The sequence below is a fragment of the Brachycentrus maculatus genome, unplaced genomic scaffold (assembly GCF_059751285.1).
Source record: "Brachycentrus maculatus isolate JH-2025_06_01 unplaced genomic scaffold, ASM5975128v1 h1tg000167l, whole genome shotgun sequence".
NCBI lineage: Eukaryota > Metazoa > Arthropoda > Insecta > Trichoptera > Brachycentridae > Brachycentrus > Brachycentrus maculatus.
This window is the reverse complement of record NW_028280920.1, coordinates 220,233-244,678: the sequence shown is the minus strand read 5'-3', so window position 1 is coordinate 244,678 and position 24,446 is coordinate 220,233. Positions and strand designations below refer to the sequence as shown.

The following is a 24,446-nucleotide window of genomic DNA, read 5'->3' as shown; positions in this document are numbered from 1 at the left end:
TTATTATATCCAACAATTAATGCATTTTGATATATTATTTCGAGAAATAAAAATACTTTGTATCAAAACACAAAGCATTTTTTTCTTGAAATAATATATCAATATGATCCACAAAGTTAATGCTTTCAATATTCAAAACATAATGCATTTTGAAACTGGTTTTAGACCAGTATTTTTAGGTAGTTAATAAAACCAAAAAAAAAGAAAACGTACATACATATATACGGGTATGTATGAAGAGATGCATTCATGTGGAAGAGACGAATAATTTTGCAAAGGCTCAGTAGTGTAGCGTTCTATTTTCTCTGCCTACCACTACAGTAAAGGGCGTGTTTTTCTCCATGAGAATAAGGTTAATGTTATCCAAGCTACGTAGTTAACGCGTAATATTTTTGCAATAATTCCAGTACTGTAATTAAAATCTTCAATATATTGCAGGAGCTCATTTACGTGATTGGCGTTTACAAATTAAAAGTAAAATCCCATAACTCTATTATTCTTATAATTAATTAAACATTTTGAAGATTTTTTAGTGATGGTGTTTTCCTTGCGAGGACATTTTCAAATTGCCTCGAAAAATATGGTGTAATTAATAGCAGATAGACAAATTTGAAATTAAATTGAAGTCTAAAAAAACTCTTCTTTGATTACTTTGTGTAATACCTCTTTTTTAAAAGTGATATTACACAAAGTAAACAATGGATGATAAAGAGAGTGTTTTATTATCATACAACAAAGTTATCAGTGCTTTTTATTTAGAAACTATATCAAATAAGTCTTTCTGTTTTTTTCGACGTGGTTTGATAATGTCTTCTTAAAGCGAAAGTACTTAAGGTTATAAAATCAGTAGTCTCATAAATAGTATTTTTGATGAATAATAATACGAATATCGATAGAGTAACGAAACCGGTTTTTAGTCTACTTGAACTGATGTGTCATCCTGTTAATTAATTTAATATTGATTCAATATATACTATATTACAAAGAACTTCCACCTTAAAAATCATCAACCAATTTGAATAATATTAAGCTAGCGTTGCAGATCTGATGCCCTGTACGTCAACGATATCTTAAAAATGAGAAATAAGATCAAAAGTAAAAAATTAAAATTGTATTTTTTAGTTACATTTATTTGAAAATAGAAAACCTTACTTAAAAAAATAAATTGTCTTAAAACATATAGTGACAGATTCCATCCTTAAGGGGATAAAACAAAAACACAGAATTCATTCACCGGCTGACCACCGGATACGTCACACGATTTTTTTAAATAATGTTTATGTAAAAAAAATTAAACTTCTTTCCTTTCAATAACTCTTTTCTTTTAAAACCATTTAATTATATCTAGTAAAAATTTATTTTTTCAATGCAAAAACGGTGCTTTAAGAAAAAAATCAATTACGTTAAATACAACCTGGATTTAGAGAAAATTACGTTACGAATTAACAAATACTTTCTTTTGAATCTTTTGAAAATGACTCAGTTGCTGTGTTTCTTCCTCAATAACCACATTTATACCATATAAACTTTAAGTTTATTAAATTTCGCTTAAATATGTAAAATATCTATACTATTTAATGCAAAGAACCTTAATATTTTTTAATGAAAATTGAAAAGTTAATGCATTAGACGAACGGGATTACAGATCTGGAACAGCGATTAATTTCATCTCATTGGTGATTAATTTACTATCATCACCAAAATCTAATGTCATCAATCTGCTGATGGATAAATTTTCCATCAAACTTTTGCAATTGTGGGTATTGGTAATAAATACAGTTGTTCTATGGTAGAATTAATATTCTACAAAAATCTCCATAACATGGAAATTAGTTTACGGTGAGAAATCACCTGTAACACAAGAATACTTAAGTGAGATGAAGTGGTATTCTGGGTAAACATAGTCTGGCCACGGCTGGTTGATTGTCGCTAACGTAATTTAGTGGAAAATATTTTCAAAAAATGTTACCTTCATATCGCTTCCACGGCTTTTTCCATGTAACGCGGTAGAACGGCGTTTCCGCACTTTTTTCACGGATATATATTTTTCAATTAGACGAAACAATGTTTGCGCTTACATAATTACAATCTTCAATTATAATTCGTCAAAATGATAAAATATGGTATTGTAACGAACTATTTTTTTGTATAAAGTTTGACATTAAAAGAGTCACGGGTCTTTTTTTGTTTAAAAAAACCCCTGATCGCTTCTTTATTGTATGTAGGGTTTATTTGACATCAAGATTGTGATTTTGATTGCAGAATCCTGTGTTTCTTACCGATACCTTAAATTCTCTCGAAGTCTTCTCAAATCTCGTGTTGTTAACGATAGTATAATATAAATCAGCGAAGTTTTTAGATAATTAATAAAATGATTCCATTGGATAATGTTACGCTTGGCTTGCTGCTATTTTATTAAAAAATGAAGATAGGTTGTGTTAGAAACGTAGAAATAATAAAATTAACTTTTTTGAGTTAAAATCAAAAAAATAAAATATAAAAGAGTTTATTTTATAAATCGCTTCTAATTTTAGTAGCAAGAGATTAGGTGGATATTTTACTAGTAGGTTCTTAAATTTAAAAAAAAATAGACAGGTACATACGTTTTTATATACACAAAAGCATGTGCACTCGGTAAATAATAAAAAAAGTGTGATTGTTGACAAAAAAATTATAGTTTATCGAAACTGTTTTGAAAAAAAAAACAGTCCTTATTCTTCCAATGATAATTTTATCATTAATAAGTATGCAAATGTTTAAAATTTCGATCAAATATATTATATTTCATGTTAAAACTTTCATTTGTAAATAATTTCAATTTCACTTATTATAAATTATATTCAACTTTTTTAATCTCATGATGTTTTGATGAAAGTATTTTATTTATTGTTTCGGCATTTACTTTGCGGTAAGACATGATGACATTATTGATGAAAACACTTGTTTTTTTACCACCTGAGTTTATTTTATGACGGCTAGTTTCGGAAGCTAAGCTTCCATCTTCAGGTCTAAATAAAAATAGTTTAAATGTTTACATTTGAAGATGGAAGCTTCCAAAACTAGTCGTCATAAAATAAACTCAAGTGGTAAAAAAACAAGTGTTCTCTTTAATTGGTGTAAGTATTTGTTTATCTAATAATACCCTATCATCAGCTCATTTGAACCCAAAACGTTATATTCCTATATAATCAAACGCACCTAAAAATCACCAGGGCCGTGCCTATAATTAATATATAAAAATATATTTCCATTGTATAATTATAAAATATATAATGTATGATAGTGAAAATTTCTATTGGCTGTGTAAGGCTGAAGTCACTGGGAACGCAGGTTTGCAATCAGCGCGTGTTTCAGACGGGTGATTCAAATAACACTAATTAATACCAGTATCATAATATACATATAACACAAAGTGGTGCGTTCGTCGATGACTCGGCCAATGTTTGCTTCAAATGCTAGTATAGATAATGTAATATTTTAGTGATATATTTACGTACGTACATAGTTACGTATAACGTTTAAGCTTTTGTAACATTTTAAAGTAGAAAAATTAAAAATATCAAACACAACAAAACTAATTTCATAACTAGCAAATCCCAAAGAAAATCTTTACATATTTATTCAATTTGTAAAACCGACCAAAAAGCTGGCTTGACTGCGTCACATACCATCCAAAATATACAAAAAATACAAATATATATCATAGAAAAACAAATTGTTTTTTATACGTGCACCATTTTTTCTATAAAATTTAATATATAAATATTATGAAATGCTGTGCTTATACAAATATTGACGAAAAATATATTTTTACGAAAAATGAACTCTTAAATTTAAAATTAATATGCACACTTTATGTGAGTTGAGAAAATATAATAAATTACAATAATTATTAATATGTATTTTTTATTATTATTTAACTTAAAATAATAATATTAAATATATTTACTAATAAAACATAGGACGTAAGTAGTAAAAAAGGACAAGAAATACGTATTACGCATTTAAAAGTAATTTTATCAATGTTATCTTCAACTTTACCATATATTAAAAAAAAAGTTTTACTCACTTTAGATTCAGTATTTATGAAGTTACACATATCTACACACACATACAACATTTTAAGTTAACAATGTCTACATATATATATTTTTTTAAATAGCAAACTTATACATACTTATTTCGTTACTTTAGATTAATTGTTAAGTTTTCTTTTCTTGTAAATAAAAGTCTAAAAGAAAATAATGGATAAGTTTTTTTTTATTATTTGTAGTATAAGGTGATGTAATTCTTAAAATATATGTTTAAACTGACAATATGATAATAAAAAGCTTAAGTGTGGCCTTAAAAATATTATTGTGTTAATACAAAATTTCGTAAATGTAATTTTAATTGCTGTATTCTTACATATTATAAGATTAAATCATTCAATTTAGAAAAACTGTAACGCTTAATGCTTGTTGGAAACCATTTTAAACAATATATTTTAATTGATTTATTTCGATAATTAGATGATATGTGGTTCAATATTTATAAATAATTACTATTTAATGCGCTTACTTTGTGATTTTAACAAACGATTTATTAAAAACCTCTAAAACGTTCCCTCCGATAACGCGGTACCATCTTAACGTTATCGGGAGGTTAACTGTAATTTATTATAACATCGACCGGTCTCGAAGCCAACGGCTACTTCGCTAAGACTAAATTAATTCTTAGTTTTGAGAAGGAAACTATTAATTATTAAATAGTCTTAAGGAAGAACCTGTTGGCCTCAAAGCCGCTCGATGTTATAATAATATAACAAGTACATCGATTTCATAATAAAGTCATCTTTGAGTTACAGTATTTTTTGTTACTGTATATATATATATATATATATATATATATATATATATATATATATATATATATATATATATATATATATATATATATATATATATATATATATATATATATATATATATATATATATATATATATATATATATATATATATATATATATATATATATATATATATATATATATATATATATATATATATATATATATATATATATATATATATATATATATATATATATATATATATATATATATATATATATATATATATATATATATATATATATATATATATATATATATATATATATATATATATATATATATATATATATATATATATATATATATATATATATATATATATATATATATATATATATATATATATATATATATATATATATATATATATAATGTTAGAAAACTTACTAATGGTACGTTGCGAAAGAAAATGGCGTAGTTCGGTAAACGTTCGACTGGGAAACTGGCGTCGCGGGTTCGATTCCCACCAATTGCAAAACAAATTCAAGAAATTTGTTGTATTTTTCATATCTATTATACTTTCTCTATCCTTACTAACCTGCAGACAACCCTCTAATAGAGAGGTTATTTATCCATACAATTTATGTTAATGGTATACGTAGATGAAAATATTAATTTGGTTATTCAAACTTCATGTACAGAAAAGAAATATGTCCATCGGCGGTTATTGCTAAAAAGCAATATCTTCACACCATCCAAAAACAGACTAGTGATATTGGTAAAAAATTTGATATCTTATATAGCTGTTTGCAATCAAAGGGTAGATAGTGCTTGAACATACAAAATCATAAATTGCAAATTACTGCTGTATTAATTAAGCAACTACTTCATATTATATTAAATATTTATGAAAATTATAAATTCATAATAAGGAAGGCAAAGGAAAAAGGGAATTTAGGGAAGGAGGTTGAGGGAAAACCTAAGGGAAGATATTTTATATACATATATGTAAAACGTAAATATCGTGATGACGATATTAATTTAGTTGATACATATTTGCTGAACTATTCCAAATTAGACCAATGGAAGCCTTATTAGTATAATTGCAATAAAATCTATTCGTAAAATAGGCAACAGTGTCATAAATAAATTTAATTTGTTATTCGTAATTTTGCTTTAGTCATTATTTGCTTAATTTATAGTTATTACATTATTAATTTTACTATAGTAAATGGTTGATAAGAATCATTCTCCCACATGAATTGATCTTAAAGGAAAATTTAAATTTACATGCGTTTCAGTGCTGCCATTCTTAGACCCTCACGGATACACAGATACAAAATCTAAGTATGCGTTTGTCATTCTTTATTTTATTGCACGTATTATAGGCCACCAAATGCCTATGAACGTATCACGTACGCGCGACTAAACAATGGGTAGGTACCATAAAAATACACCAATTTCTATACCTTACGCTTTGGGTAAAAAACAGCATTGAGGCGCACTATTTTAGAGTTATTTATCTCAATTGAAAATAACAAAAAACATTTTCTGAAATATATTTGGTGATTTAAAATAAAAAATCACAAAGATAAATAATGGCCATGTTTAGGCTCTTTTCATATTTAACACTATATTATTTTTGTTATTTTATATTTTTAATTAATATTTTAATTGAGAATCTTATGTAAGCTGTACAAAAGAATAAGCTAATGAAATATTATAATACGAGTATAGCACCTAAAAGGTTTTATTTTACAAAAAATGGCGCTATATAAATTATCCCAAATCATGATTACTATTATTATCATGTAAAACAAATTAATAGAAAATTCCTAAATAATGTAGTTGTTTTTTTTGTTAGTAATTTTATACATTATAAAAAAGTTATTATAGAATTTAGTGTAAATTATGAACTAGCACAGTTATGAAAATATAATTTAAAAACATATAAATTGTTTTTATGTTTATTCAATTTATAGAGAAGCAATTACCTTATATTATGGAAATATAATTATAATGTAAATAAATGTATTTAAAATCATTTTTTAGAGTTTCATTGTGTTTTAAATACAAATACGAGTACAATGTTCAGTAACATGCAAATAAGTACATTGCAAAACGCGAAGTAAAACAATTTGTTTTATAGTAAATTTAGTTTGTATTATACATACATTTGAAGCTATTTTACAATCAATTATCATAAACATTAAAAATACAATTTTTTTTGTTGGTTGGAATACCTAATTGTATTTTTTCTTAAAAAAGCCGTACATAAAATACAATAATTCAGCAAAAAATAAAGTGGTGACATCAATGTAAACAGCATTATTTCATTCTAAAAAAATGCATCAAAAAGGTGATAAAACAAAATGCTAAGTTTTTTGGGTCGTCAGTATAGCTTTTATGTGTATTGATGTATTGACAGAATTGGAGAGACTCATTTGACGAAATCTTCCATTGAAAATAATATGAACGTTTTGTAGGTAGGTACTGCACTAATAAATATATTCTTATATGGTAAGTACCACAAAGTTTATAGACTGGCAAGGATTTGCAACGCTGTCAATACTGTCTCAGCGAACGCAAGTTATTTGTGTGTATAGTGAGATGTCAAAATAAGAATATATTTAGTTGTTTTAAATATTAATTTGTTCTATAATAATTCCTACTGACTTGCAAATTTCAATGTCAAAATGTTTTTTTATTCCTTGTTTTATTTTTTGTTATGTTTATTTCTCTTTTATCCACCGGTGGAGTTCGTGACCGCTGGCTTAACCATTCCAGCTTTATTTTCAAAATTCCTGGGGTCTGAGGGCACGTCTTTTATAGATTACCACATCAAGAGAATCATTGTTACACAGATCGTTCACGCCTGTTTACCTCTGGGATACATGATTGGATTGTATTTTAACGATCCTAAGACCTTCCCATCATTTTATAAGACAACAAATGTTCTCGAAGACTATGTCTGTTTTGGTTGTCTCTTGTACCTGACCATTTCCGTAGTTTTAATAGTTTACACTGCATTGAAAATTCTTGACTGGAGTAGAGATTCGTGGGCAAGTCATCCAGTTCGTGTCAATCTAGAGAAATTTTGCAGTACAAGATACCCAGATTGGAAATCGTTAGTTGCGGATGTAAATGTGGAATTCCGAAGGTAAGCATTTAAAACATGATTGAGGCTGTTTGGACAAATGGGATGCAACTCATAGATCATTTGAATTATAATAAATGTCCTAGTGATTTTAACCTGTTAACCGGGGAGTTCACTTTTTAATTACACAACATTCAACAGGCGCAAACTCTTTCACTAGGACGTGTCAGTACGTCACATCTGGTGGACGGTGATTTCGTATATTTTATTTATGTTTAAAATAAATGGAAAGACTATGAAATATGTATTTTTTCATTTATTTATATATAAGTCAAAAAGAAAAATACAAAATTACAAACAAATAGAAAATAATTCATGTCGAGACATGTATGGATGACTAATTATCTTTGTTGATGGAAAATATAGGTCCCGCCCATTCCAGGGGTCATCATATATTTACAGGACCTATTCATATGTCCTACCCGTACCCGATCTTTTTTACGTTCGACGTATTTATACGTCACACTCGGTTAACAGGTTAAGAAAAAATACTTTAAAATTCACATATCTTTTAAAAACAAGGATTTTTACTAAAAACATTTTATATTTTGTATATTAAAAGCATCGTTAACTTTGTGGTATGGTAATATAACACTCCCCTTATCATTCATCGTCACTTTGTTCTAACACTCTCTTTATCATTCATCGTTTAATTTAAAGTGGTACCTATTACACAAAGTGAATGATGAATGATAAGATACACATTATTCTTCAATCTTCATCTATAAAACAATAAAAAAAGTGTTTTCATTCGCTCCTAAACGTGTAAAAACTCCTTAAACAACATGAATAGGTGTTTTTTATTGTTATAATTTTCCTTGAATCAAAAAAAATAATATTATGAGATTAATACATATATAAATGGTCTGTATTAAGGTGGACTCTTTTCGGAGCATTTCGTCGTAACATAACGTCGTAACATTGCTCGAGGCGAGCATCCGAAACTATGGGTGGAGCGCTAGGCTCGCTATACTGACTGCCTGAATGCTCGCATCGTAACATGTTATGTATGACAAAATGCTCCGGTCAGTCTTCACCCTTGCATTATAGTTTATTTGGTTTCATCCCAAGTATTATCTTCTGTGCAGAAGTGTCTGTATGAACATATTATATTAAAGAAATTACATACGAGTAGTCCACTTGCAAACCACATTATGTTAAAAAATTAAGTTTTTTAGAAAATGGCTCCAATTGGTAGAAAATTAAAAATATTAACGTCCATATTTAATATAATCTGCCAAAACTCTTTAAGTTAAGAATAAAATGGAATAGAAAAATCAATACTCTTGCAAAAAACGTTATGCCGATCGACAGTTCACTTTCTAAAATCTCTTAAAAAAAGCTCATATCGGTAAAAGATTTAATATTCTACCGCCTGCCGCCATTGGCTAAAAACTAAATTTTTTAACATAACAGGGCTTGTGAGTGGACTACTCATATCGCTCACTCCTTTCAACAACGTCATATATCAAAAATCGTCAATTTTCAGTTTTGCATGTTTTCGGAATGCCTAGAAAATGTTCTTTATCCCAGCAAAAGCGGCATATTTTTAATATTTATCCGCTGCAGGCCAGAAAGTGTTGTTTTTGCATTTTGAAGAAAAGGCATTGTTTAATAATTTTTTTAGAAATACTAAAGATTTTTCAAATGGAGAAAAAACCTTCAGGTGTTACCTAAAAAGATTTGTTGCACAGTAAAAAGTTGAATAAGTGGCTTCATATTTATTTTTAATACATTTCATTATAATAGATTTATATTATCCACTGACACTTCGTGATGGAATTGCATTTTTAATTTATTATTAGATTAAAACCAATATTTTTAGCTTTTCCACTTTTTTATTTGACCAGCGACCGGGTTTCGTCGTTACCGACATCACCAGTCTGATGATGTCGGTAACGACGAAACCCGGTCGCTGGTCAAATAAAAAAGTGGAAAAGCTAAAAATATTGGTTTTAATCTAACATTTCATTATGTTCTTGAGCTTTAAAAACGATCTCCTGAAAAATCAAGTTTTTTGTTGAAAGGAGTGAGCGATATGTGCTTCCATGTCAAAGTATTATTGGTCTGTATATGTCTTTTTAACTTCTTTCAGATTCGATAAAGTGTCAATACAAACTAACTCGGCATCAAAAGTTTATGTGACTGATAACTGGATTATTAAAATAGGAATGTATAATGTTTATTTCGCTCATCAAAATGATGCAATATTATTTGTAAATAATGTAAGTTGACAATATTGTTTATTAATGTAAGGGGGGGGAATAATGTAAGTCTGTCTCCGTAGTGTAATGGTCAGCATGCTCGGTTACCGTTTTGGAGGTCCCGGGTTCGATTCCCAGGGGGGGGGGTCAAATAAATATAAGTGATTTTTTTCACTTTTAAGGTGGGCACTGATCGGAGCATTTCGTCGTAACGTAACATGTGCTGCGAGCATGTGAACATCGGATGGACTACTCGAAACGAGAGACGAGCAGCTCAGCTCGCTGTACTGATAGTAAAGACAAATAGTAAATTTTGTGTAGAACAAATCCTCGCATCGTAACATGTTACGTTACGATGAAATGATTCCGGTCAGTCCCCACCATAATATTTATTCAATACTACCCTGGACTGGTACCTGAAGCGGAGAGCTGATCATCTTTTCTTCATGTGTGAATGATCGAGATAACACTGTGTTTATCCCTTACTGGTCCAATGTCGAATCTCATTGGACATCGATTTTTTGCTCTTAGGTCCCATGTCGGATGTTATTAGACATTAGTATTATTTATTTAAATTCCAAGCTTACATTTTTGTCACTCGTATCTATTATAACAGTATGTGGAGCAGAGGACAAAAGATTTTTCCCAATTGGAATGTAACTGTCTACCTTGATTTTTTTTTTAATTTTGGGGGACCGGAAAGGGTTAAATGATGCAGTGCCGTATGCACCATTGGGGTGCAGATAAGGGTTTGAAGGATTAATGTAAGGAGTCACAAATTAAATCCTCTTTTGAATATTAAAGTTAACCTTTGCTTTATTTTCAGAGTGATACTCACCAGTTGACCCCAACTGGCGTTGGGGAGGCACAGTTCATCAATATAGAAGTCAGATCTGTTGAAAACAAATTTTCACCTTCTTTCAATTTTCGACTGATATCTGAAGATTTCAAGGAGTTACAAGACAAGGTCACAAGACCTATCATCATTTTACCTGACATTGTATTTCACAAAACACTTATTGACAAGTTCATTGATGTCTTCAAGGAACACGTTCAAATGAATGATACATATGTAGTTATTGAGGTGAGTCGACACACTACAAGTTGGGAAGATGCCCAATTGCGACACTGAGGCAGTGTTGCCATATGCCAAACCAAAAAATCTGAATTAAACAGTCTAGAAATCTGTATAAAATCTGTATAGAATCAATAACCCAAAATCTGTGTAGGTGCCTATTTGCCATTGCTTTGAAATTTTAATACAAATAGCACGATCTGTTAAACAGAACTCACAGTATGCATATTCTTCACCCTTTTCACTTGTTTCTAAACAAGTCTTTATCTTCCAGCCAGTACTTATTAAAACTTTGCGTATTTCGCGACGTGTATAAAAAATGAACACTCAATCGCATGGAAAAAATAGACAAGTTTTGGGGAATCCTGCAGTACGCTGCGTAAATTGCGTAATGTTCCGTGACAATACATAATAGTACCCTACCCAATAATAAATAACGCACTCCAATATAAAACAAATTCTTACTTACTTTTTATCAAATGTTAATCGTGCTCGAATCTATACATATTTTCATTCTTCTGTTTTATCATATACTATGTCCAATTCCAAAAATCCGTATAAAACTAAAAGTACTACCTAAGAGTAAAATCTGTAACGGCAGCCTAAAATCTGTATCAATACAGATAAATCTGTACATATGGCAACACTGAACTGAGAATGCAGACTCATTAACACATTAACTACCAAAACCCGACTAGTTGGGTTTTTGCTGCCAACCGTAAACGACCAAACGCCGATTAGTCGGTTTTTATACCCTACGTACTGAAATAACTTTCACAAGTATGTAAATCACTTAATCTATTCTAAATTTGAATTAAATTTGAATTTTTTTATTTTTAAAAAAGAACATTAACTACAAACTGAAAATTTAACAGTAAATATGCAAAATTTTACATGTTGAAGACAATATTATTGCAATTGAAACTGACAGCAAAAAATATTGTATTGTGATTCATTCTAGAATCATTTAGATTTATTAAAAATATTGCCTTTAATATGTAAAATTTAAACAAATAATATTTTTTGTGCATACTTATTTAAAAAAAATCAGTTTGCAGTAAATATCCCTTTCAAAATTGAAATTGATATAGTGATTCACTAAAGTGTCAGAATTATTTCCAGTATATAGGGTAGAAAAAGTGACCAATTATTATTTGGTCGTTTACGGTTGTTAGAGAAAAGCCTACCAGTCTGCTTTTGGTACTAAATGTAATAAAAATCACATTAATCAAATGATTGGAACATACATTATGGATTTTTTGTTGTTGTTAAATTTAGCATTTTTCGCTATTAGTACCAATTTGTTTTGTTTTTATGGTAAGTCTTGGAAAATTATTTGGTAAATAAAGTGTTAAGATCTTAGTCAAAGGGTTAAGAGACGTGCACCCGTCTCTTCTTAAGAACAATTACCACACCAGCATACAGTACAGTCCCGATCTTCCGAGGTCGGGTCAGCCGGGAAACGGATTATCCAAGACACTTGAGTCATTGAAAAAATATTTTATAAAAACAAATATATTTCACGATAGTACTTATTATTTCGAATTAAGGGTTGAGGGCTGAACACATTTCGGTAGTGTAAAGGCAAAGGGAACACATGTTCGGTAGTGTAAACCTGTCTCAGACCAAATTTTACAGGAGAGCAAAAACAAACTTGTGAAATTAAATAACTCATTTGTTTTATATATTTTTATATGTACATATCACAATAAAACTTAATAAGTATTGCAACTACAGCTATATACTTTTGCCAGATTATGGAATACACTATTTTAGACATTTTGTGGAACAAACTTGGAAAATTAAAAATTTGAAAGATATACAACCCTTTGCCATTACACTACCAATTTGTTGTCCCAGTGATAGAATTATAGTATCTCACTTCGATGTTATGTTAGTGGCTTAAAATATTTGTTAAATACCTTGATAACTTTTTTATTATTTCTATGTCGTCATAATATTTACGACGAAAATTCTACAACCTTATCGGTGCGATTTGTCCTATGAAAGATCCATTGTTTTGATATTAGAGTACGGATTCACTGATTCATCTTCTTAAATGATTTCATTCTTCTTAAATGATCTGATCTTACCCACCTCTGTTCCTAATTATACTTTGTGATATATACTTAAAAAAAAACCTTTTCAGGTGCATAATACCCATTTTTAGGTTGGTTGTCTCTAGTCACGCTGTCAACACATGTGTCTTACTAAGCAAGTAGATATACATCTCATATACATCTCAACACAGGCCATGCCTAAAGAGCCGTAATACATATAATAAATGTATATATGAAATGAATATGTATATTTGAATGTATCTATGTATTATGAAAAAAAAAAAAACATAAGCGCGTATAGTGCAGTTGTAAATTTATCATGTTTTCGGATTAACGAGGAAATCGATTACAAAGGAATTTTTTCACCATTCTTCCCAGAAAATCTGGAGTATACTATACAAGCACACCATTGCCAAAGCTCTATTCATACATTCATTCTGGGTGGTGGTTAGTGCCTGTCAAGGTTCCAGACAACACAAGACCTATTATTCACATACTCACATTTACATAAAATATTTATCTCGTGTGTATGCTAAACTGGCAGTGCACAACGGAGTCCTGGTTCCAACTCTAATGTATGGAAGTGAAACATGGAGTTGGCAAAAGAAGGATGAAAGTAGACTGAATGCAGTCGAAATGCGATCTCTCAGAAGAATGTGCGGCAAAACGATGTATGATAGATGTGCAAATAGTGAAATATGGAAGGAATGCAAAGCTGAGATAAGCATTATCGATAAAATTAAGAAAGGTGTGTTGAGATGGTTTGGACATGTGGAACGAATGAGTGACGAAAGAACGGTAAAACAAATTTATGAGGCGAATGTAATTGGGAAAAGAAGCAGAGGAAGACCGAGAAAAACATGGCACGATCAGGTATGCCAAATACTTGAAAGTGGTCAGGTTAGGAGTCGTAACAATCGGCGGGTATGTATGAGGAGATGCATGAACATGGAAGAGGCGAAGAATGTTTGCAAGGACAGAGTGGTGTGGCGCTCTATTCTCTCTGCCTACCCTTGCGGGGAAGCGGCATGATGGTTAGTTAGTTAGTATTTATCTCTAAGAATGCAGGTCTAGTATTCTTTAGAACAGATTTAGCTACATTGACTCTTAAATAATAATAATATGCAAGATGATGTTTATTTTATTTTTTATGTATTGAAGATTATAAATATGATAATTTTTTTAATGCATTTCTCACAAACATTTCGTATTTTACTATTTTATTTTATTGATCTGTAAATATAATAAATACCAAAATATTTGTATACCAATATAGGTTCACATTGTATTGGTAAAAGTATTGAATTATTCTTGTAAAGCAAATAAAGTAAATTCTAACTTAAATATTAAATTTAAATTTGTTTTTTAGGAGCCGGATATGTGTTTAGGATGTATGCAAGCGAGGTCTAACGTAAAAATATTGAAAATGTGTTTTGGAGCTGCTGAAATTCAACAAATACATCCAAGGCCTCCACAATGCACCGAGTGCAATTGCAGGTAATTAAAAAAAAAATCTTTTTGGGGAAAAACTGTTAACACATTTCGGACGGGCGTTTTTTATATCTGTGGACTGCTGGCACCGAGATTTGATAATTGTGTACAAAAATAGGTGCCCGCAGGGAGGGGGAACAAAAGGGGGCACTTGCCCCCCCTGGATTGATTGAAAATAGTCAAATAATGTTACTTTTATTTATGTGTTAATAAAAAAAATTGTTACTATAGTATGGGCGTTTGTCCACTACACAGAATTTTACCGTCCGGCACGTCAGTTAGTGTTTTAAAACGATGATTGGCTTGGATGGGCTTGTGCTTTTGTCCATCTTTCTTTGGATCGGAGCTCTTGATCAGTGCGTGAACACGTTACGCGTATATTTGATCACGCTAAACTGTCATATTCGCTTTCATTTTTCAAAAATGGACTGCCGGACGGTAAAATTCCGGGTAGTGGACAAGCGCCCTATGCCCTTCATTACTGTCCGTCGTTTGTCATACAAATACGCTACAGTAAATTAAAACTCATCATATCAGCCCGTTGAGGTCCACTGCTGGACATAGGCCTCCCCCTTCCGCCTCCACTCCTCCGGATCCCGTGCCGTCCCCATCCACTGTCTTCTAGCAAACTTCCTGATGTCGTCCACCCATCTCATCGGTGGACGTCCTTGAGGCCTCTGGTTCCTCGGTCTCCACACCAGAACGCGTTTCGTCCATTTGTCGTCGGTCATTCTGGCTATGTGACCGGCCCATTTCCACTTCGGCCAAGCAATTCGCTCTACCACGTCACAGAGCTGTGTCTGGCGTCGGATCCGACGCCAGAAATTAAAACTACATTAAAACAATACTAAAAATATTTTGCCACCCCCTCTAGAAATTTTTATGCGGGTGCTCATGTGTAGGTACATATAGTTTAGATCTTAACAAAATGATTAGTACATAATATTCATATAAAAACATTAACTTTCTTATTGAATGTAATATGTACCTTCTTTTCTGAGGCGGGCGCAGAAGGTAAAAATATCCTTCCTGTAAGGACAGGAAGCATCAATTGACCAAACGGGTAGAAATACCTTTCCCGTCCATAGTTTGTTAATTCTGGGTATTTATAGCGCTTATGACCTGTCATAGGCTGGTTAAGTGGTACCCATTATTGACAACCACACGACTCAAATATCATAAATCTTATTACGCTTTAAGTTTGAGTTCTCGGTTGGTTTGGGAAAGCTTTTATTTAGCAGAGACCCTTTTATTAGGATGTATGCAAGATCCTAACCGGATTATTTTACATACTGGGAGATGCCTGAAAATATGATATTTTTTTTATTATCTAGCTTTTAATTTGACCAGATTATTTTATACCCAGACATTCATATTCTTCTTCGACATTGAGATGTCAAAAATTTAAAACATAACCCCTAAGTGGAGAAACCCAGATTTCTGAAGAAGGATTTGGACACACCTAAAAATGTTAATTACATACTTGTTTCAGCCTTCTTCTTATATCCAGTATTGAACAAAGGTTCCATCTTGAACTTCCATAGTTCTCTATTGGACGAGTCCAACGTCCGATATTAATTATTAATGTACTTTAAATTATAAGCTTGAATAATAAAAATTTAAATGGTATTTTCTGGCGTTTCTCATGTGTGTGATTGTAATCCAGGATTCGGACCTCACATACTAATATAAGAGTTTCTGCTTCATAAAAAGCTTCTTTACATCTCACCAATAGATGTCTCTAGTGAAGATCTAGTGATTCAAGAACAAGGTTTCTAAATTGGTTGATATATATATAGAACTTCCAAGAATTTGGGTAGTGTGGTTGTCAATAATGGGTAGAATTGGTGAATGTTACACGTGTGTAAAGTGATCACTTAAACCAGCCTATGATGGTCGTTAGCCCCGTAAATGCCCAGACTTCCATATCCTTCTTCATCTTTGATGAGATGTCAAAAAATAATATAATTATTAATGTGTTATTTATTTTAGGCCCATGTGGTGTTTGGACTGTTTGGCGCGCTGGTTTGCCTCGAGGCAGGATCCAAATCAGATGGACCATTGGTTGAGCAATAAATGTACGTGCCCCGTTTGTAGGGCGACATTTTGTTTATTGGATGTGAGACTGGTCCAATTATGCTAGTCCTTAATGAAAACAATACTCGCAAAAAAATTTACATCATATGACTTATTTACAGAAATTGATATTTTTAATAAATAAATTACAAATTGAATAATTTTGTTTTTATTTCATAACCCGCACAAACATTTTTGAACTCATTAATTTATTTGGCAGTCACTTTGTGTTAAAATTTATCCATTTTTAATATAAGTTTTACTTAGTATAAACCACTATTTCTTAAAATCTATTGTCACACGTGTTTTGATGCATTGGTGTTTGAAAATGCAGAATGCATCAAAACACGTGTCACAACAGATAAAAAAAGAAATAGTGGATTTTACTAAGTAAAACTAAATTAATATTTTTATTTTTACATCACTGACTCTTTTGAGGTTATTTATTTTTGTTTTCAAATTATTTCCTTGCATTATATATTTTTTTACAACCTTTATTTGCTTTTTGTTGATTCCTACTGGTGTATAGGGCACTAATTAACCAACTGATACGCCGCTTCTGTGCAGGGTAGAGAAATATGATGACACACCACTCTGCCTTTGTAACATTTTTACTTCTTCCACACTCATTAATGTATATAGATCTAACTACAAGATCCAAAACACATCAAACAAAACCTAACACATACTACTTTTGGTCAAAAGAACTTTGATTATTATGCAATAAAGTTGTACAACCTGCTTCAATTATCCATAGTCATTAAAAAAGAAATTTGGGATAAAAAAAACCTATTCATAAATGGATAACGGATGTGGGAAAATCGTAAATAGATGGCGTCATTTGGCTATGTCGTATTTGATTGCAAGTCATAAACAATTTTCTTTCATTTAATATAATAATAAGTAAGTATTTTAAAATGTGCCCTCAGCATGGGAAAACTGTTGAAAAAGAGTGAGGACCCTTTTTTAAAAATAATTTATAATTATGTGTATGATCAATTAAAAATAAATAAATCATCTCCTAGCATTCCTTTTCATTAATTGTTTACTTTGTGTAATACCACTTTTATAAACACTTATTCGTGACTACCGGTTTCGGAAAATCATTCCATCACGTCATTAAAATAAAATTATTACCATTTGATATTTGTATAAAAATAAAATTTTGACACAGAGAAAGAAGACAAATGAATCACAATGGGAATATTCTATAAAGTGGAAGCTAAATTTAATATGCTTGTTTTAATTTTATACAAATGACAAATCACAATAATTTTATTTCAATGACCTGATGATGAAATGATTTTCCGAAACCAGTAGTCACAAATAAGCGTTTATAAAAGTGGTATAACATAAAATAAATGATGGATGATAAGGAGAGTGTTATATTACCATACCACAAAGTTATCAATGCTTTTAATATACAAAAGAAATCATCTCCTCACACGTACCCACCAATTATTCCAATTCGTTACCTGCCCACTTCAAATATTTGAAATACTTGAGCTTCCCGTGTTTCCCTCGACCTTCCTCTGTCTCTATTTGTAACTGCATTCGCTAAACAGATTTGTTTTATCTTTCATTCTTCGCTTATTCATTGCACATATCCAAACTATCAAAACACATGTCCATTTATTTATTTTATCAATAAAAATCTTTGTGATAATATGTGATAATAATCACTGATCTACTAATTAATGTCATTAGTGAGGTTACATTAAAATGTGTAAAATATCTTTTTTTACCCTTACCATTCCTTTGTTGACGGTAATTCGACATTTTATTTAATACATCAACTGCAATGTCGACTTAACACATTGTTGTCAGGTTTTTTCATCAACCCCGACCCTAATTAGTATATTAATTAGGATCGTAACTAATCACAAGTAACTGCAAACCCAATGCCGATCTGTAAAATGTTTTTTGGCATCTCTTGTGCTACCAAAAGTAAGCAAATAGAACACCTATAAGCGACTCCCGCTCTCTATCAACAGTATGTAAAAGTCGCTTAGTATGTAAGTGTTTCCCGCAAACAATGTGTGAAGCACGATTTTATATGGCCCCATTTCTAAAATAATATAAATGAAACTTTCAAAAACAGGACTAATGTAAAACCCCTTTTCAATTTTATTTTGTAAGTAAATTAAGTATTGATTTACAAACAATAATAATATTTAAGTCCTAAAAAATAATATTAAAGTGCTAAGGGTTAATTTAAGCTTTTTGTGCTCACACTAGGAGTTGCATAGATTTTCCTACCCTTGGCCGACGCAATGGTTCGAGTCTCCGCTAGACGTAGAAAATTTGGTTTGTTTTAATATACGTTTTCTTTCATAGGTGGCAGTAATAATAAGCTTTTTTCAATAAGAAACACAAATTCACGATTAGAGAATTCAATTAAATGTACAATTTTTAGTACCTACATGGAAAAAAGATTTATTGAGTGATGGTTCAAATATTAAGTGTAATAATTATTACTAAGATAGAAAATAGTCTTTGGAATATATTGTATTTTTAAAGGGAGTGATACATAATATCGCTGTACCTTTCAATACTTAATTTGTGATAACACGATATGGGTACATAATTACCTATTTTTATATAATATTATGTACGTATGTATCATACAATGTGGTTAACTCGTTTGGATTCTATGCAGCGGGTTCCGGGTTCGATTTACAGAGGGGTCAAAATAAACAGCAGTGATTTTCCCCATAACAATTATATATCTCTTTTTCACCTGATGCGCGGGACTGATCGGGTTGCTTTCATGTTTTTAACTATCAAGATAACACTGCGTCAATAAGATTCGATGACCTATGTAACATTGGGTACGGATAAGGCTTGGAAGACATTTATTGATTAAATATCATTCTGTATGACAAAATGACCCTGCGTCGCTGCAAGGCAGTGCCCTATGCACCATTCGATGCGAAGAAGTGTTAAAAGAAGAGACGGTATCTGAAAACCACAACATTTTTACACTTTGCATCGCGTCAGGGTAATATATGTATAACAAAGTGATTCCTACTACGACATTTGTTAGGCGTATATAATATAATAAAACTACCAATAATTTTTTTTCTATGTTTATTTTATTTTACGATTATTTTAAGTGACCGGGTTTCAGAAAATAACTCAATACATAAAAAAACTTACATTCGTGGGTAGATACTCACAAATGTAAGAAAAATAGTTCTTTTTTGACATCTCATCAAAGATGAAGAAGAATATGGAAGTCTGGTCATTTACGGGGCTGACGACCGTCATAGGCTGGTTTAAGTGATCACTTTCACACGTGTTACGTTTACCAATTCTACCCATTATTGACAACCACACTAGTCAAATTCTTGGAAGTTCTGAAGCCCCCGTAAATGCCCAGACTTCCATATTCTTCTTCATCTTTAATGAAATGTCAAAAAATAATATGAAAATAACTCCTATAATTGGAGATAATCCAGGTTTGTGAACAAGTATTGGGCACACTCAAAATGTTGTAAAAAAGGTTTATTATGTATGTTTATGTAGGTATGTGACTGCTGCTTTATGAGTATATTACTCGTACATAATGAACACTCACAGCAGAAAACCAAATTCTATATAGGTACTTACTTATGAAGTTTTTGTTCTCCGAAATGTTTTTCACAAGACCCAAACCAACCAAACCAAATATTGAAGTGGAAAAAATACGAGATAAAAAAACTGGAGATGCCTTAGAATACCAGTTATCTGGCATTACCAATGATTAAGTGTCAATATTAAAAGTCCCCACGCTTTACCCGATTTTGTCTGTACCAACATTGACAAAAACCAAACTGTTTACCTAAAAACGAGACGGTATTTTGCATGAGTAATGAAAGTTACGCTTTGAACGTTCAGGAGATAATATGAAGCGCTTATTTCTGAAATCCAGTAATTTATAATTCAAGAAAACGCATGTATATATATATGTATATATATATATATATATATATATATATATATATATATATATATATATATATATATATATATATATATATATATATATATATATATATAAATATATATATATATATATATATATATATATATATATATATATATATATATATATATATATATATATATATATATATATATATATATATATATATAATATATATATATATATATATATATATATATATATAAATATATATATATATATATATATATATATATATATATATATATATATATATATATATATATATATATATATATATATATATATATATATATATATATTTGTCCGCCTCCGTAGTGTAATGGTCAGCACGCTCGGCTACCGTTCTGGAGGTCCCGGGTTCGATTCCCAAGGGGGGTAAAATAAATATAAGTGATTTTTTCACTGTAATATTTATTCAATATTACCATGGACCTGATCACCTTTTCTTCATGTGTAAACGATCAAGATAACACAGTGCCCTATGCACCATTGGGGTACGGATAAGGGTTTTATTTTATTTTTTTATATTATATATATATATATATATATATATATATATATATATATATATATATATATATATATATATATATATATATATATATATATATATATATATATATATATATATATATATATATATATACATATATATATATATATATATATATATATATATATATATATATATATATATATATATATATATATATATATATATATATATATATATATATATATATATATATATATATATATATATATATATAAAGACATGTAGGTTTTCCAAAACAAATTGGACGTTATATTATATTTCATTAGTTTAATATATATATTTCGTTATTTTATTTCATTAGTTTCATTTATGTAAAACGTCCAATTTGAAATGTTGAAGTATAAAACTTGTAAAAGAAATTTTCCACTCTTGTATAAATGTAACATCACCCCGGATCCCTGATACCTTCAGGGCAGAATTTTACTTTAAATGGTTCCTGGGCAAAAAGCACAGGAACCTTTTTAGAAACCACAGTAAATCGGTGTGTATAAGTTATAAATAAAAAACAAGAATGTCTAAAAAAACGAATTTGTAATTCACCTATCATCAAAAGTTAGAGATGGAGTCAACGGATTTTGTAAATATACGCTTTACAAAATGAGTATTTTAGCTAAACTTGATTTCGGAAATCGGTGTTTTTGTTGTTACCTGATTTAATGTACAATGTAAAATTATCTAAACTAAACTAAAATTGGATAAATTTTTGCAGAATAAATAAAAACATATTAAAATTTGGGTACTGAATTGTCAATAAATTTTTGCTATTTAGGCAGTTGAGATAAAAAATAATAAATATAAATATTATATAAATAAAACATTTTATATTATATAAATTTATAATAAATATGAAAAATTGAAAAAGTGGCACTCAAAAAACTGATCTATGTTCGCGAAATTCATAAAAGTGGAAATATCTGGAAAACTAAGGCACTTTTACTTAAGCTGGCCTAACACCCCTTAAAAGGAATACGTAGGATTATGGGACACCCTGTATGAATTATGTATGTAATATATTATAAACAAAAAAAGATATAATAGGTATATTTTTAAATACTTACGACGATAACATATTCATTAATGTAGGGGATGATAGAAAAAATAAACATTTGAAAAAAACAAAATACATGTTGACCGACATTCCAAATGAGGGTGAAATTATTTTATTAACACTTTTTATTTATTATGGTATAACGTTATGTTCTGGTGTTACCGAAAGCGTTATTAAAAAAAAAATAATTAACGGAAAAAACAACATTTTGCTTATCTACCATCGATCTCAATTTGTCGCGAAGTTTGTTGAAAAAACATCGATCTTAATTTTCTTGTGATTCAGTATTCAATTTTATTTTCCGTTCGTCCCCTAAAAGTTTCAGCGAACCAATAATTATTTATTATTGTTTTTTTGTGCACAGATTAAAGAGTCTAAAATATGTAGAAACTTATTTTTACGAATCCTCATCCGCACCCGATGGTACATAGGGCACTGCATAATATAAACGCAGTGTTATCTTGATCGTTAACACATGTAGGAAAGATGGCCAGCCCTCCGCCTCAGGTACCAGTCCAGGGTAATATTGAATAAATATAAAGTGAAAAATTACTTATATTTATTTGAACCCTCCCTGGGAATCGAACCCGGGACCGCCAGTACGGTAGCCAAGCGTGCTGACCATTACACTACGGAGGTAGTCTGCTTCGCACATATGTATATATATTTATATATATATATATATATATATATATATATATATATATATATATATATATATATATATATATATATATATATATATATATATATATATATATATATATATATATATATATATATATATATATATATATATATATATATATATATATGTATACATATATATATATATACATAATTTTTTTACAAAAATACATTGTCATCAATATAAAAGGTATAAATTTTGGCACTGAAAAGTGAAGATGAGACTGTAATAAAAATTCGTAGCTATTTTCGGACGGTTTTATGAAATTGATTGATGGCTTTTCTTTTGCACCAAATATACCTGAGCGGACGTGACAAATTTAAGTATGAATATTAATGATAAGCCTCCATTAGGTTCCATGCTACCATATCTACATAGTGGGATGCTTTTAACTTTTAAAGTCTATTGTTATGCGCCCAGAAACGGAAATCCTAGTATTGTGTTTAGATTTAAAGCCAACGGAAGGGAAGGAAAATATCTGCTATGAAAATCAAATTTGTAAAGGTGAGGTAGAAATAGTTTTACTTATAGCTACAAGCGTTCGCCTAACTTGTATTGAATATTTGGCCCTATATTAAATCCGAACAGAATATATTAAATGTTATTATTATGCACCTACATTTCACTAAACCTCCTTGTATCCATTTATTGAGGTTTGTAGATGTTACGAATATGTGAATAAAATGAATACATAATAATTATTTTGAAAGGCTAGTTGTTTTATTAAAACGAGAATTTATAAATTATAAACAAAAAAAATACTTCTGTTACCTTTGTTATTGGTAGAAGAAAATTAGATTTTCGGGGCTCTAATTTGTTAGCAGCTATCTTTTAAAAATAATTGCTTCAGAGATATAATAAATAATCATATCCATTGCCTTCTTCGTTTTTATTTATCATTTCTTAAATGCAGTTTTGACGGTACGCTTATATTTTCTCGTATTCTTGCTGTTTTTAAATAAAAAATAATTGTTATCTCTTCTTATATCCTTTGTCCATAATAGTGCATAGGGAACTGTATTGAATATAAATTATGTTATTTTGATCGTTGAATACATGAAGGAAAGAAGATTAGCCTCTCGCTTTAAGTACCAGTCCAGAGACACATTAAATAAATATTAAAGTTAAAAATCATTTGTATTGATTTTATTCCTCTTGGAAATCGAACCCGAGACTAAATAAAAAAATTAATAATTGATTGGTATGGTATACTAGATACTTACAAAAAAACTAGAATCAAAGGAAATATGTACAATTTTTATAAGGGGTTTTGTATTCCAAAAAT

The 24,446-nt window shown here is 29.8% G+C and overlaps 1 protein-coding gene across 1 annotated transcript; it reads left to right on the top strand.

The window, feature by feature from the left end:
- The first annotated feature begins 7,403 nt into the window (after window positions 1–7,403).
- Window positions 7,404–17,060, top strand: LOC148308374 (E3 ubiquitin-protein ligase TM129-like). Its single transcript, XM_088261833.1, has 5 exons — window positions 7,404–7,996; window positions 10,089–10,218; window positions 11,024–11,281; window positions 14,702–14,829; window positions 16,816–17,060. Exons 1-5 carry the CDS (start codon window positions 7,533–7,535, stop codon window positions 16,964–16,966), a joined length of 1,131 nt encoding a protein of 376 aa, XP_088117959.1. The 5' UTR covers window positions 7,404–7,532; the 3' UTR covers window positions 16,967–17,060.
- The last annotated feature ends 7,386 nt before the right edge of the window (window positions 17,061–24,446 follow it).

What these genes read in the sequence shown, in the direction of transcription:
- LOC148308374 (XM_088261833.1), top strand. Translation starts at nt 7,533, where the DNA reads ATGTTTTTTTATTCCTTGTTTTATTTTTTGTTATGTTTATTTCTCTTT. An exon ending in CAATATTATTTGTAAATAAT is followed by an intron (nt 10,219 to 11,023) that starts GTAAGTTGACAA and finishes CTTTATTTTCAG; the next exon opens with AGTGATACTCACCAGTTGAC. An exon ending in TGCACCGAGTGCAATTGCAG is followed by an intron (nt 14,830 to 16,815) that starts GTAATTAAAAAA and finishes TATTTATTTTAG; the next exon opens with GCCCATGTGGTGTTTGGACT.